Source organism: Rhinopithecus roxellana, chromosome 22, assembly GCF_007565055.1.
Source record: "Rhinopithecus roxellana isolate Shanxi Qingling chromosome 22, ASM756505v1, whole genome shotgun sequence".
Lineage (NCBI taxonomy): Eukaryota > Metazoa > Chordata > Mammalia > Primates > Cercopithecidae > Rhinopithecus > Rhinopithecus roxellana.
Window position 1 is genome coordinate 8,507,645 of NC_044570.1, and position 15,948 is coordinate 8,523,592.

The following is a 15,948-nucleotide window of genomic DNA, read 5'->3' on the forward strand; positions in this document are numbered from 1 at the left end:
TGCATGAGACCTAGGGAGCTATCCGGGGGCTATCTTTGTTACCATCTTTATCTTTCTTGCTTCCTGTCTTGCTTGGGGTGTTTCCCATCTTGATGGTTTTGGGGTCAGGTTTAAGGTTCAATATCCGTTACTGGAAAATTCTCACTTTTTGGGGTGAGGCTCAATTTCTACCACTGGAAATTTCTTGCCTTTTGGGGTGAGGCTCAATTTCCCCCACTGGAAATTTCTTGGGTTTGGGATGAGACTCAGTTTCCCCACTGGAAATTTCTTGCATTTTGGGCAGAGGCTTAGTTTCCCCACTGGAAATTTCTTGTGTTTTCTACTACTGGAGATATGTATGAGGTTCAGTCTGCCACAGTGGGGGTGTCTCACCTCTTTTTAAACTCTAAGCCACCCCGACCAAGGAGTACTTCACTGAACCCCCTGTGGCTTCCTTATTGTGGTCCCCACCACCAAAGAAATACTTCGCTGGCTCCCCTGGCTTTTCCTTCCCTGGTCTGTGCACAGAGTCATCACTACAGAATGTGAGGAACCTTTAAGCTAGGTTGCTGTCCAATTTTTTATTTTTTATTTTTCCCCTGTGTTGCTAAGAGCTCAGGTTATTCCTCGCACTGGGTGGGTTCTGATTTTTCACCCCTGAGGACAAGTGGCGGTGTGTGCCTTCTCATAAGAGAGAACCAGAGACAGTCCCTGGTGGGGAATGTAATCCTGGATGAGCCTTCAAATAGTTATATATAAAGTTTCAGTGCCGCAAAGGAAATAGCATTTGAATATAAAATATTTTTAATTCTGAGCAAGGCAAGTTACTTCCATAGAAGGGTGAGCCCTTATAGGTGGAGCAATGGTAAGCGCACACTTGGACAAGGGAGGGGAAGGGGTTCTTATCCCTGACTCACGTGGCCCTTCCTGCTGTATCATTTCCCTATTGGCTAGGGTTAGACCACACAGGCTAAACTAACTCCGATTGGTTAATTTCAAGAGAGTGACAGGGTGAGTGGTTTGGCAGGAAAAATAGTTATGGCAGAACAGGTAATCAGAATGAGTCAGGGTGGAGCAGGTAACCAGAATGAGTCAGGGTGGAGTAGGTAATTGGAATGAGTTAGGGTGGAGCAGGTAATTGAAAAAGGTTGCTTTATGAGGAAGTTAAGTTTAAAACTGAAGGTAAAGAATTGAACATACTGACATCAATTCTTTGAAAAAAAATTTAGAACTCATATCTAACAGGGTCTGTGCTACTTCCCCCTCACCCATGGCTGCTGGGAGCCAGCTATTTATGCTCCACTTCCCTGTACCTCTCCTGCCCAGAGAGTAGAGACCATTCCCGGAGCCCTCACCCATGTGAACTGATGGCTGTTGCTTGGCTTCCTTCCCCAGGATGGAACAGTGTTTGACGGCCGCCCCACAGAGTCCCTGTCCTTGATAGATGCTGTGATTCCTGATGTGGTGCAGATGCAGCAGCAGGCGTTTGGAGAGAAGCTCACTCAGCAGCAAGCCAGTGCAGCAGCCATGGAGGCATCAGCAATGGCAAAGGTGGCACCCATAACCCCAGCTACTGTTTCCCAGCAAAATCCTCCAAAGAACCAAGAGGCCACAGTGAATGGGGAACAGAATGGAGCACGTGCAATCAGTGAGTGCGCGGGCTCTGGAAGTTTGGTGGGCCTCTCTGGGTTCATTTTTTTTTTTTAATCTGGGTCAATCCAAATGCCTTCTTAAAAACCTACCTGCCATAAATTTCTTAGTAGTTGCTTTTTATTGTTTGCTTTTGATCTGGCCAGAAGAGCTTCCTGTTCGAGTTTTCCATCACAACCCTTCAACCTGATTTTCTTTATTTTCATCTTCAACGTCAGGAAATTGTGTGCACTGTCAATCTGAGAACTCTCCTATAACATATGGTTATTGCCCATCATAAAAAAAAGTGTTTAATTCATGGACACATTTAGTCTCAGCCTCCAGCACTCCATGTTGAGTGTTTTTTGGCCAAATTGTGGTATAATCATTGAGCTCAGTGTTCCTGCAGAGGGCACTGGGCCCCAGAAAACTGAGCATCAGCTTATTTGGCCTTTGCAAAATCCCAGGACATCATTCCCTGTTAGGTGATTGCCAGCAAGTACATGGCAAGTCAGTCAGTGATTCCGAATTTCTACCTAGAGAACCTGCTCCACTTGGAAATACTACTGCTCTATAACCCTGTAGAGAAGCCACTTCAGCATGGATGTAACTTCAGAGCATGCATATGTTCCATGCATGGTGCACTCGTGGGTGGGGGTGTGTGCGTACACATGTGTGCCCCAGTGAACAAATTCTTAAAGTGCCTCTCTGACTGGAGAATCAGAGCTAGCATTTAATGAAAGCTCTCCTAGACTATTAATATCTCTTCTATTGAACAGTGTGACATAAAGGCTGTCTCTTTGGGTAAAATGAAAAGATCTTCTGGTTTCTTATTTATAAAGTCCGTGATTGTGGGGTACAAAAAGGAGAGTAAGAGAGCTTGTATTTACAGGTCATTTATTAACTATCCAGTGACATGGGGCACAACCTTCAGATTTTCAAAATTAAGAAAATGGCTATAGTTGTTTTCGTAATGGATATAGTTGTTTGACTGCATCCCAACCCAAATCTCACCTTGAATTGGCTGCATCCCCACCCAAATCTCTAGTTCCCATGTGTCAAGGGCACAACCAGGTGTAGATGATTGAATCATGGGGGGCAGTTCCCCCTATAAGTCTCGTGAGATCTGAAGGTTTTATAAATGAGAGGTCCCCTGCACAAGCTCTCTTGCCTGTCACCATGTAAGGCATACCTTTGCTCATTCTTTGCCTTCCGCCATGACTATGACTCCTCAGCCATGTGGAACCATGAGTCCATTAAACGTCTTTCCTTTATAAATTACCCAGTCTTGGCTCTGTTTTTATTAGCAGTGTGAGAATGGACCAGTACAACAGTCTTACATCACAGAAAGTAATTTGTATTCATGAACTTTCTGAAGTTGGTGTCTATTAAGGAAGAAAGTTTTAATACAGCGAGGGAGCCTGTCCTCTCCATCATTGTTAAGTCTGAGGCCAGACCTGACGTTCAGTTTTATTCTGCACCAATTTTTAAAAAAACTTAAGAAACTCCAGTGTGGAGTCCATGTTAACCCTGGCTGTGGACAGAGTAGAGACACCTACATGCCTTCAACCAAGTTGGCCAGTTGCAGGCAGATGGCTTTTGTTTCATTAGGACCTGCATGTGGTTCTTCACACTGACAGGGATATCACCTGGGGCCCACCACTGGCGCTTCTCCTCCAGTGGACACCTTCCTGCATGATAGGCCTTCTGTTCTATTTCCTGGGCCTGGGGCTACCTGTAGCGTTTCCACTGTTCCCTTGGCAGAGTGCCCTTGTATTGCAGCAAGGCAACCTGTGCTCTCCACCGCTATCATGTCTCAGCAGTCTGATGCCAGACCTGAAGTCCAGTTTTATTTTAATCCTCAAGAACTGTTGTTGTTGTTGTTGTTGAGACGGAGTCTTACTCTGTCACCCAGGCTGGAGTGCCGTGGTGTGATCTCTGCTCACTGCAGCCTCCGCCTTTTAGGATCGAGTGATTCTCCTGCTTCAACCTCCCGAGTAGCAGGAGCTATAGGCACGCACCACCACACCCAGCTAATTGTGTATTTTTAGTAGAGACAGGGTTTCACCATTTTGGTCAGGCTGGTCTTGAACTCCTGACCTCAGGTGATATGGCTGCCTCGGCCTCCCAAACTGCTGGAATTACTGGTGTCAGCCACCATGTCCGGCTAATAACTGTTGTTTTGGCCAGATGTGGTGGCTCTTGCTTATAATCCCAGCACTTGGGAGGCCAAAGGAGGAGGACTGATTGAATCTAGGAGTTCAAGAGCAGAGTGGGCAAGAGAGCAAGACCTTGACTTTACAGAAAATACAGAAATCAGCCAGGTGGGGTGGCACATGCATGTAGTCACAGCTACTCAGGAGGCTGAGTGGGGAGGATCACTTAAGCCCAGGAGGTGGAGGCTACAGTGAACTGAGTTAGCACCACTGCACTCCAGCCTGTCCAACAGAGCAAGACACTGTCTCAAAAAATTAAAAGTAAAAAGAACTGTTTTTTTCCTGCTACTTGTGAGAAAAGTGGCCACTTTACAGGCTGGTTTTCCTGACCGTGGCATTTAAGGTTGTCTCCATCATAAATGAACCTACCCAGGAGCACAAAACTATTACCCTATGGCACTCCCAGGGCAGGCTTCTTCAATTTGAAGGCCTGGTGGTTCTGCTTGGACTGAGAATTATGATATGGGACAGGAGCTGTGGCTCATGCATGTAATCGCACAACTTTGGGAGGCTCAGGTACAAAAAATGTTTAAAATTACCTGGGTATAGCAGCATCTGTCTGTAGTCCCAGCCATTCAGGAGGCTTAAGCAGGAGGATTACTTGAGCTGGGGAGGTTAAGGCTGGAGTGAGCCATCAAGGCACGACACTGCACTGTAGTCTGGGCGACAGAGCACAGACCCTGTCTCTAAAAAGAAAATTTTCAAAGGACTGGTATGAAAGTGGCTCCAGTAAGAAAACAGCATTGAACCCATGGACTAGGGGTTTGAAGAAGGGGACATTTGGAAAGAATGATGGCATTTACCAGTGGGAACTTCCTACATGCACAAATGATACCACGGAAACATACATTCTAATGAAATGTCTTCTTGTCTTATCAAAAATGCAGGAAACTTCCAGCTGGTACTGGTCATCCCCAGCCACCCTTGTACAGGTGGTTATTAGATGGTATTTGTCTGATTCCTGTAGACGAGGAGGTGTGATTCATGAGCCTCTGCAGAAACCACTGTACATAAGATCAAAGAAAGGCAGCATTCAGTTGAGCATTCCTGGTCAGTTTATAGACCAGTAGTTCACTCAGCCTTCTTAGCATCAGCCCCTCAGAGATACTTGGCATCCTATGAAGACAGGTATTGGAATTTTAATTTCTTTTTTTGCAGGTGAATAGTCATAGCATAAAAATTGCTCAGACCTGCTGCACCTTCTATCAACTAACTTTCAGAAAAACTATTTAAAACTAGAGCAGACCAGGTACAGTGGCTCATGCCTGTAATCCCAGCACTTTGGGAGGCTGAGGCAGGCAGATCACCTGAGTTTGGGAGTTCGAGACCAGCCTGACCAACATGGAGAAACCGCGTCTCTACTAAAAATACAAAAACCAGCTGGGTGTGGTGTTGCATGCCTGTAATCCCAGCTACACAGGAGGCTGAGGCAGGAGAATCGCTTAAACCCGGGAGGTGGAGGTTGCAATGAGCTGAGATCGTGCCATTGCCTGGGCAGCAAGATCGAAACTCTATGTCAAAAAACAAAAAACAAAAAAACTAGAGCTGAGACAAAGGAGGCCCTGTTTCTGGGATCCATGCTTGGAATCCACAGTGCTGAGACATAAATGTGCCCTGCTCAGAACATGAGCCGTCCCACTGACCTCTGCTCCAGATGGGCTGTTTACCTGGTCTATACCTCCAGAGGTCAACTCCCAACTATAGGCATTGGAGGAGTGCTCAGTGCTTCTGCCTGCAACCTTCTGTCTAGACTGTGTCAGTGCATTAAGCGAGAGCACTAAGTCAGTGCACTAAACTGAGAGCCTGGCTTTGTCTCCCCTGTGCATGTGGCCAGTCCTGACTAGTCTACCCTGGTTGAAATTGTAGAATATCCACCATGACCACCTTATGAGACCTTGCGCCCTGTGTGTGAGCCACAGCCTGGCCTGTTGAGGCAGGAGTTTTTGAAGGCTGCATTTTGATAAGAGTGCAGCCTCTGACAGCTGTGCCCGCCCTGAGTTCAGGACGCCGACTACTGCATAGCTATTTAGTACATCAGTTTCCCTCTTGTCATTGCCATGGACAACTCTGTTATATGGGGAAAGATATTTTTCCTCTCTTCCTGCCAGGTGCCACCTTCAGAGCGTGAAGGAGTCACCAACATTAAAGAATTTCACTGTTACATAACATTTTTTTATTACTGTTCTTGAGCCAAGCAGAATGGCAAGAGATTTTTTTATTTTTTCAATGTAGAAAATACTCCTTCCTCAGTGGCAGGTAACCAACCTAAGATCACATTGCTTCTTCCCGAGTTTTCAGTCAAAATGCCTTGATGAAAGACATAACAAAACATGATTAATTCCTTGCCATATTGTGAAACTGTTAACCATTGCTAATTGTTTGATCATCAGGCTATATTGCTGCTTTCTCATGAGCATAAACTGGGGGTAGCAAACTCTGTACAGGGACAGACAGTAAATGTCTCAGGCTTTGAGGGTCATGCATTCTGTCACAGCTGCTGAATTCTGTCATAGTACAAAAGCATCTGTGAGAGTCATCTCAGGCTGCCTTAACAAAAGGCTACAGACCAGGCAGTTTAAGAATTTGCTGTCATGATTTTGGAGGCTAGAGGTCTGAGATCAAGGTGAGGGGAGGGATGGTTCCTTTCTCAGGGCTCTCTCCTTGGCTTGTGGATGACGTCTTCTCCCTATGTCTGCACGTGGTCATACCTATGTGGGTGTCTGTATCCTAATCCCCTCTTTTCCTGAGAATAGCAGTTGCATTGCATTAGGGTTGACTGTAGTGACCTCATTTTACTCTACTTAACCTTTTTGAAGGCCCTGTCTCCAAATATAGCTTTATTCTGAGGTCCTAGAAATTGGAGCTTCAAGATACAAATTGCTTCAAGATATAAATTTTACGGAGACAGAATTTAACCCATAACAGTATCCACAGGCAATTTCACAACATGCAGAGTGACTATGTGCCAGTCACACTTTATTTATGCAAAAGCAGCTGGTGGCTAGATTTTGTCCATGAGCTATAATTTGCTGGCCTCACTTACAAAGAGTAACTAATTGTTTTGGGGAGGCGGTTTAGAGACAGGGTCTTGCTCTATCCCCTAGGCTGAGTTCTGTGGCATAATTATACCTCACTGTAGCCTCTAACTCCTGGGCTCAGTCAGTCCTCCTGAGTCATGTCAGCCTCCTGAGTAGCTGGGGCTACAGGCATATGTTACTGTGCCTGGGTAATGTAATTTTTTTGTAGAAATGTGGTCCCGCAAAATTGCCTGTGTTGGTGTTGAACTCCTGGCCTCAAGCAGTTTACCATCCTTGACTTTCCAAAGCATTGGGATTATGGGTGTGAGCTACCACACCTGGTCAAATTCTCTGTTTTTATTTCTCAATGAGGTTTAGAGACTGTGAAATTATAAAGAAACCTGATATATTTGCTAAACTGCACAAAAGCCACAATTTAGACTCGTTAGAGGTAGTGTTACTTAGTACATAAAAATAAGGTGTTTCTGGAAACAAAGGTGCCCTTTAAATGCATTCCTCTTTTATTGGTAAGCCACATGTCTCTTTGTGTTTCCTATGACAGATAATCACTCAAAGGACGGGGATGTTGAGATTCCACCCAACAAAGCCACAGTCCTTCGGGGCCATGAGTCTGAGGTGTTCATTTGTGCCTGGAACCCTGTCAGTGATTTGCTAGCTTCCGGGTAAGGAAGTCAGGGTGGGGACTCTCCGGGGTCAGGGAGATGTAAGCTGCTTGCCTTTCCTGGAGTTCTGCCTTAAGGAACATGTACTCCCCTTCTTACCCCAGTGTGGGCAGACCAAGGAATGGGCAGCTCTTTCAGCCACTTCTGTACTTGTCTCGTATTGTGAAGAAGCCTTAGTTCTAAGTCATTTTCTCAGTAGGGTGAAGGGCAATATAAGGCAGTTAAAATTACCAAATGCAAAGATGACAAGGAGGGAAACAGGGATCCACTGGTATGAAAAAGACAGAAGAGCACATGCCGACGATGTCACCTGGGTAGAGAGCAAGCGGCAGTGAGTTTCTCATCCCATTTGAACCAAGTGCCAGAGGCTCCTGTGTTTTTATTCTGCAGATCTGGAGACTCAACTGCAAGGATATGGAACCTGAATGAGAATAGCAACGGGGGCTCCACCCAGCTCGTGTTGAGACACTGTATACGAGAAGGGGACCACGATGTCACGAGTAACAAAGATGTCACCTCACTGGACTGGAACGTAAGCATCTTCCACCCCCTGGGCACTTTGAAATCAGTAAAATCTTCCAGCCAGGCATGGGCTGCAGTGATGGAACGTGTGCAGACATAGGAGGCAGGTGGTTCCATGTACTCAGGCCCAACTTGGGGGGCTAGCCATAGAGGTGGTCTTGGCTTCTAAGAGCTCTTAATAAGGCCATGTCAGGCAGACAGTGAACTGGTTGTTTGGTAGCCATATGTTTGCATTGTGAACATGTCTTAGCAAAATGAGCCTGTGGTCTCATGGTGGGGAAATAGGCTGGGAGCTACAAGGTAGTTCTCCTGGAGAGACATGAGGTGCCGCCCAGGAAAGGTGCCTCTTCACCTTGGGATTTCAGCAACAGGTGTTATATGCATTGACACGTGGGATGCACACAGTTACTGCTTTTTATTTTTTGCAGTCTCATGATAACTTTCATCATGATGTTTTTAGTTCTGTCACTCGATAGAGAACACAAAGTGGTGAATGGTTCCATTATGTGTTCATTGCTCCTTTGTCTCCTTGATCTTCATGCCACATGTTTGATTTAAAAGTAGTGTGTACTAACACTGCATGGCACTGACTATTGCCTGAAGAACTTTCTGGACTTGGGATCCTGAGAGAGGCTCTCCAAGCATCTTTGGTGCTCCCACTCCTAAGCTGTTTTTTGTGGGTTTGTGTCTCTTTCTGGCCCTCAGAGTGATGGAACACTATTGGCGACGGGTTCATATGATGGTTTTGCAAGAATATGGACAGAAAATGGTAAGTCCTGCACCTCTCATGCAGGGATCAGGTAAGAGGAGCTGACATACATAACCCTTGAGTGAACAGACCATGGCAACAAAATGAACATGTTTGTTTTTACTAACAGGTAACCTGACCAGCACCTTAGGCCAACATAAAGGACCCATCTTCGCTTTGAAATGGAACAAAAAGGGGAATTATATTTTGAGTGCTGGTGTAGACAAAGTGAGTATTAGCTTAAAATATGCCCCTTTATCTATAGGTGCTTGTTTATTTACTTGTTTTTCTTTTTCTTTTTTGGGGGGTTGGGAGTAGGGGAATACGGTCACTCTGTCACCCAGACTGGAGTGCAGTGGCACCATCTCAGCTCAATGCAGCCTCTGCCTCAGCAGGGTTCCAGCAATCCTCCTGCCTTAGCCTCCTGAGTAGCTGGGATCACAGGCACCTGCTACTATGTTCAGCACATTTTTGTATTTCAGTAGAAACAGGATTTTGCCATATTGGCCAGGCTGGTCTTGAAACTCCTAGGCTCAAGTGACTCTTCTGCCTCGGTCTCCCAAAGTTATGGGATTTACAGGTATGAACCACACTGCCTGGCCACTGATTTTTTTAAATCTCAAAATCCTGGCTTTTTGGAACTCTTAGGCTTTGTGCTTCCCTTTAAGAAATGGAAAGGATTGGTTTAGGCTTTGTGTTTATGGTTTTGATCTTTCTGTTAATTTGTACCACATAATCTCTTAATATATTCTGTTGTTCTGTAGACCCTTGTGCAGTTTCCTTTTACGGGAGGTACATGGTTCAGTGATAGAAGAAAATCTCCACATTGCATTTGTCAGTTGCTGGAAGGAGTCATGTGATGTGGGGAGTGTACTGCCTGAACTTTCACCCACTGAGGAACTTGAGTAGCACAGGCTGTGTGTGTTTCTCAGGCTTCAGGTATCCTCATTTGTTTAACTGCTGCTTCCCAATGTAGACGGTAGATTTCTCTGAACAGGAGGAGTCAAGCAACCGAAGCACAAGGGTACACTCCCCAGATGGCCCACAAAGTCAGTTTAGAATTGACTTACTGTGCCCCTGGGCAGGTCTACAGGGAGCTACAGTGGCATTAACTCCAGGTGCATCTAAAAGCCATCAGTAGGGTGGAAACCCAGGGTAAAGAGGAAGGGGATGCAGACTTCATCCCGGCCCTGAATCTGAGTCATCTGGAAATCCTGGTCTGTCTGGATTTTACTTTCCTCATGTGTCTAGTGACAGAGCTGGCTTGGAGTCATGACCCCAAACAGCCTTCCTGGAACAGTTGTGCATTCCTAAGACTCAGCAGGAATTCCAAGCCATGGCTTCGGAAAAGAATAGTTATCTAGAATTGAGAGAGAGAGAAAAAGATGTGTTTTTACATCAATTTGTGTTTCTACAACTGGAATCCATGCTTGAATAATGGACAATGCTCAGGCTTCCAGAAGACTTTGCATTTTGTGATGATTTCAGGATAACTTGAAAATCTTCAGTAACAGCTTTCTGTTTGAAGTTGTTGTAAAATGATAGTCATGACCTCAAAACATTATCCCACTCTTAGAGAAGTCATAATTGCATTTGGCAAACTGTGGCCCACACAGGTCAAGTCTGGCCCCTCATCGGTTTCTTTTTTTTTTTTTTTTTTTTTTTTTGAGACAGAGTCTGGCTCTGCCGCCCAGGCTGGAATACAGTGGCCGGATCTCAGCTCACTGCAAGCCCCGTCTCCTGGGTTTACGCCATTCTCCTGCCTCAGCCTCCCAAGTAGCTGGGACTACAGGCGCCCACCTCGTCGCCCAGCTAGTTTTTTGTAGTTTTTAGTAGAGACGGGGTTTCACCGTATTAGCCAGGATGGTCTCGATTTCCTGACCTCGTGATCCGCCCGTCTCGGCCTCCCAAAGTGCTAGGACTACAGGCTTGAGCCACCGCGCCCGGCCCATCGGTTTCTTTAAGTGAAGTTTTATTGGCACACAGTCACACTCCTTTGTTGACGCTTCTCCGTGGTTGCTTTCATGCTACAACAGCAGAGATGAGTAGTTTATAAGGGAGACTAGATGACCCTCAAAGCCTGAAATTCCTACTACCTGGCCCTTGACAGAAAAAGCCTTTAGACCCCTGCACTAGGACATAACTAGGTTAATAAATCATTCATTCATAAGTTCTCTCTCTCTCTCTCTCTCTCTCTCTCTCTCTCTCTCTCTCTCTCTCTGTATTAACTCATCCAGTACTGCCCAGATAGGAGACAGGCACAAGTATGATGAGTTCATATATTCTTTGCAGTGTTAGATTTGCTTTGACATGGCAAAATTAAAGTTATGTGCCAAACAAATAAAGAAATGCTAATTGGTTGAGGACTGATCCAAAACCCAAGATTAGCAAGTTTCAAAGACACTTCTCAGTTTCCTTTAAAAATGCTCACAGTCAACATAAAATAGGACTCGGTCTTTTTTTTTTTTTTTTTTTTTTTTTGAGATGGAATCTCACAGTGTTGCCTAGGCTGGAATGCAGTGGCGCAAATCTGAGTCACTGCAAGCTCCACCTCCCGGGTTCCCGCCATTCTCCTGCCTCAGCCTCCCGAGTAGCTGGGACTATAGGCACCCACCATCATGCCTGGCTAATTTTTTTTTTATTTTTTAGTAGAGACGGGGTTTCAATGTGTTAGCCAGGATGGTCTCGATCTCCTGACCTCATGATCCACCGGCCTCAGCCTCCCAAAGTGCTGGGATTACAGGCGTGAGCCACCATGCCGAACCAGGATTCAGTCTTAAAGCAAAATCTTGACTGACAGAGAGGTGTAAAGTTTATAATTAAGTTGAAAATTCCAGCTGATGAAGACAAAATTCTAATGCTGTTCAATGAACTGCTTCTCTAAATAATATTCCTAGCATTAATATTCATGATCTGCTTTGAAGTAGATGAAGATGATTCTACTACCATAAGAATTCATGATCTGCTTTGTTTTTTGAGGTGGAAATCACCTTTTCTCCTTATTGACAGACATGTACATTGATGCCTGGCCCCAGTGCAAGCCAGTGGCTCTGTCCCCATTTATAGTGCCCCCAGTTCATGGAATCACAGGCAGGGGCATTTTTAGAAATGACCTTTTGTGCAGCCCTGCACTTGTAAAAGTGTGAAAAGATCTTTAGAGATGCTTTGTTCTAGGTTTTTCAACAGTTTTCTGCACTTGGGGATGAGGAAGAATCTCCAACAAGTTTGGTGTTTTTGCAAGTATTGGTTAGGCTTGCTCTGACCTTAAAATAGACACCTGCATCAGACAACCCAGAAGACTGATGGATTCATCAAATATGGCTGTCCAGATTGTTAAGTGTGAAACGTGGTGTACTTCAAAGAGTTAGGATGGGAGAAAAAGACTGCAGATAGCACAGTAAGATTTTGACACTGATTACATATTGAGATGGTATTATTTTCGGTATATGAGAGTGAAATAAAAGATTGTTAATGAATTTTACCAGTTTTTTTTTTTTTTTTTTTACTTTTAATGTGGATCCTAGAGAATTAAAACTAGCCCATGAGGCTTGATTTCTGTCTGTATTGGACAGTGCTGGTTTTAAGGAGAAAGGCTCACTGTCTTTTCTTGTATGATACATGTTACCAGAGTAAACTCTGTGGGAGTAATTACTAACTTTTCCTTTGTTTGCGGCACACAGACAACAATAATTTGGGATGCTCACACAGGAGAAGCAAAACAGCAGTTTCCTTTTCATTCAGGTGAGTCTTTATGTTTGTATTTTGTAATATGGAAATAATTCAAAATTAGGCCAGGTGCAGTGACTCACATCTATAATCCAAGCACTTTTGAAAGCTGAGACGTGAGGCTGACTTGAGTCCAGGACTTCAAGATCAGCCTGGGCAATATAGCAAGACCCTCTCTCTACAAACCATGAGATGGGATGGGACAGGATAGGACAGGACAGGACAATGGGTAGCTGGACATGGTGCCACACACCTGTAGTCCCAGCTACCCAGGAGGCTGAGGCAGGAGGATTGCTTGAGCTGAGGAGATCGAGGTTGTAGTGAGCTATGATTGCACCATTGTATTCCAGCCTGGATGACAGAGGGAGATCCTGTCTCTAATAAATACAAATACATAATAACGTAATTTAGACTTGTATGAAATGTCTGTTAAAGTAACTGAATACACAGAATACAGAGCCCAGAGAGCCTATATAGTCAAAAGGAGACCCATTTTGTGGCAAGCATTGCTCTTAAGGTTTGCAAGATATAGATGACCTTGGCACTCATCTACTCACAACTCTGAAACAAAGCAGTTAACCAGCCACAGAATTAGTGCAGGTTCCTTTCTTTTGTCATTCCAAGAGGGATGCTGCTTTGGGAGCTTCCCAAAACCACACCCAGGATTGGCAGTTTCCTGCAAGGACTCCCAGGACTCAGCATATTCATAGCTAAGGTTCCTAACAGCACAATAATTTAGTGCAACATGAGTAAAGGGAAACAGTGCATATGGCCAAATCCAGAACTTCAAAGACTTCACTCCCAGTGGACTCTCACAGGCCATGCTGAATTCTTCCAGAAATAAGTTGTAACTATACCTGTGAAGTGTTTTGTAGCAGGCAAGCTCCATAGAGCCTCAGTGCCTAGGGTTTTTATTGCGAGTTGCTTACATGGGCACCCACTGCCCAGCGCAAGCCAAAACTATAGACCTGTGAAGGAAAGCGGGTGTGTGACAAACACACTGTTTGCACCAGTGTTGGCAGAGTGAGCCACTCGCATCTGTTAGTGAAGGGCAGGAACTCTTTAGAAAACTACATTCTCAGTCACTATCCAGGGGCTGGCCTTGCAAGCAAGACTCTGTAGGGAGACCAACCTTGTGCCTGTGGTGTCAAGTGCCTTCTTACACCGGTATAAGGCTGCTGCTCTGGATATAACCACATCCCTTTGCATGCTGGGTCCAGCCCAGGCCACATGCAGCAGCTGGGGTCTAGAATCTGTAGAGATTCCGATTTACCACATTCCCACTTGAGTCTGCATTTTCTTTCCCAACTCCATCCTCTGTGTAACTCAGTCTTTTTGTTAGATGTGGCCTCTTACATTACAACAAAGACTGGTGGTCACCCCCAGGGCTGATAGACTGTTGGAAGACTTTAGACTGATTTAAAATGGACAAAAGGGGATAGGTGCCACTTCCATTAATGATGAATGTCTGATCCATCTTGAGGGAATCCCTCAATGTATGTGGCAAAAGTTGATTATTTTATCAGCTGTCCCTGGAGCATTGTCCAGGAGGAGATCTGAGTGTCTTTCTTGTTGGACAGTTGGGGTGCTTAAATGATGTTCTGAATGGGAAGGTAACCTCAAGGACTGTCCAAGATGGCATAGCCCATCTTGGTGCCTGGGGAGGGGTGCAAGCAGGGGACATGGGTCCTGCAGGAAATAAGATCATGAGCCAAAAGTCCTGTTGAGGCATGATGTGTAGGCATCTACATCTGTTATTCCACGCGGTACTGTAGCAGGGACTCAGTGAGCTTGCTCATATGGGCAGCTCAGAGAGTGAGGGAGACCCAGTGAGGACACTGTTTCTGCTGTGCTGCCCTGGAGAGGGAGAGAATCTCTTCTGTGGCCAATCCTGCAGAGCTTTGGACATACACCAAATACAACTCTTAGGGCTGCTGGTGAAATTCTTTACTGGTGTTGCTTTAATTAACACAATTGATGAGGTAGAAGGTGCTAAGCGTACTGGAGACAAACGGCTCCAAATGCAGGCAGCATATGCATGACCTCATCCAGGAATATTCTTCACCCCAAAACAGAAACCCCCTTCCTATTCAGTCTTTCCCCTGCCCCCTGGCCACCCCATGTACAGTTCGTGATCTGTGTGTCATCTCCATGCCAGACACTTGCTACTCTCTGTTCTAGACTGTGCAAATCAAAGCAGCTGTCTAGTGAGAATGCCATTCCTGATGGTGTTCCATCACATGGCTTAAATGCCAAAACCTACCTTTTTGGCAGGAAGGATTCCATAACAAGTTCAGATCCCTAGAATACCAGACATGCAGACCTGGGGAGTAAGGGGGGATGTCTATTGCAGAAAGCTCTGACTTCTGTTTTTCAGAGAAAAATATGCCAAGGTAAACATCAGTGAGGTTCCTCTAATTTTTTTTCTTTCTTGAGACTGAGTCTCACTCCATCACCCAGGCTACAGTAGAGGGCTTCATCTCAGTTCAGTGCAACCTCCACCTCCTGGATTCAAGCAATTCTCCTGCCTCAGCCTCCCAAGTAGTGCAATTATAGGCATCTGCCACCACGCCCAGCTAATTTTGGTATTTTGAGTAGAGACGGGGTTTTGCCATGTTGGCCAGGCTGGTCACAAACTCCTGACCTCAGGTGATCTGCCTGCCTTGGCCTCCCATAGTGCTGGCATTGGAGGAGTGAGGTACCGGCCAACTTCCTCTAATTCTTCTATCTGAGGAATTTGTGTTGTCTTTTAGCAGAAAATAATCTTTCCCAAAGTGACCCCAGAGACTGATGGAAGGATATTCTACCTAGCTGGCCCAACAAGAGCACAAACTGCATGTTCTGAATTGCATGAGCTTCTTCTTACCTGTAATTTGGTTGACCACGAGGTAGATCCAGTTCCCATCAGTAGGTCAGTTATGTCTAGGCATTTGTTGCTTGCTGTTTGGTGTCAGGCAGTTGGAAGAGACAGTTCAAGATGAAGAGAAAGCAGCTCGCTCTTCCAGGAGAAACACAGCTGCAAAGAGCTGTGAGGAGTGCCTTCTGTGGCTGTGGCAGGCTCATGTTTTCCCCATGTTTCCATTTATGTAACATTCCCATTATGATAAAATGATAGAGGCTGGGTGCAGTGGCTCATGCCTGTAATCTCAAGACTTTGGGAGGCCGAGGCAAGTGGATCATCTGAGGTTAGAGAACAGCCTGACCAACATGGTGAAACCCTGTCTCTATTAAAAATACAAAAAATTAGCCTACCTGGTGGTGGGCACCTTGCAATCCCAGCTTCTCAGGAGGCTAAAGCAGGAGAATTACCTGAATCAAGGAAGAAAAGATTCGAGAGCTGAGATTGTGCCACTGCTCTTCAGTGTGGACAACAAGAGCAAGATTCCATCTCAAAAAAAAAAAAAGATAAAAACCAGGGATGATCAGTG

General features: G+C 45.3%; 1 protein-coding gene across 8 annotated transcripts in view; it reads left to right on the forward strand.

Moving 5' to 3' along the window:
- Positions 1 to 15,948, forward strand: part of TBL1Y (transducin beta like 1 Y-linked) — a 212,005-nt gene that overhangs the window by 172,181 nt on the left and 23,876 nt on the right. For 7 of the 8 annotated variants that reach the window (XM_030926290.1, XM_030926289.1, XM_030926283.1 and 4 more), the window contains 6 exons: positions 1,375 to 1,627; positions 7,404 to 7,524; positions 7,915 to 8,056; positions 8,752 to 8,815; positions 8,925 to 9,022; positions 12,475 to 12,535. In XM_030926290.1, the coding sequence (XP_030782150.1) occupies positions 1,375 to 1,627; positions 7,404 to 7,524; positions 7,915 to 8,056; positions 8,752 to 8,815; positions 8,925 to 9,022; positions 12,475 to 12,535 (739 nt within the window). The remainder of the gene's footprint in view (positions 1 to 1,374; positions 1,628 to 7,403; positions 7,525 to 7,914; positions 8,057 to 8,751; positions 8,816 to 8,924; positions 9,023 to 12,474; positions 12,536 to 15,948) is intronic. The other variant, XM_030926291.1, reaches the window with a different exon arrangement.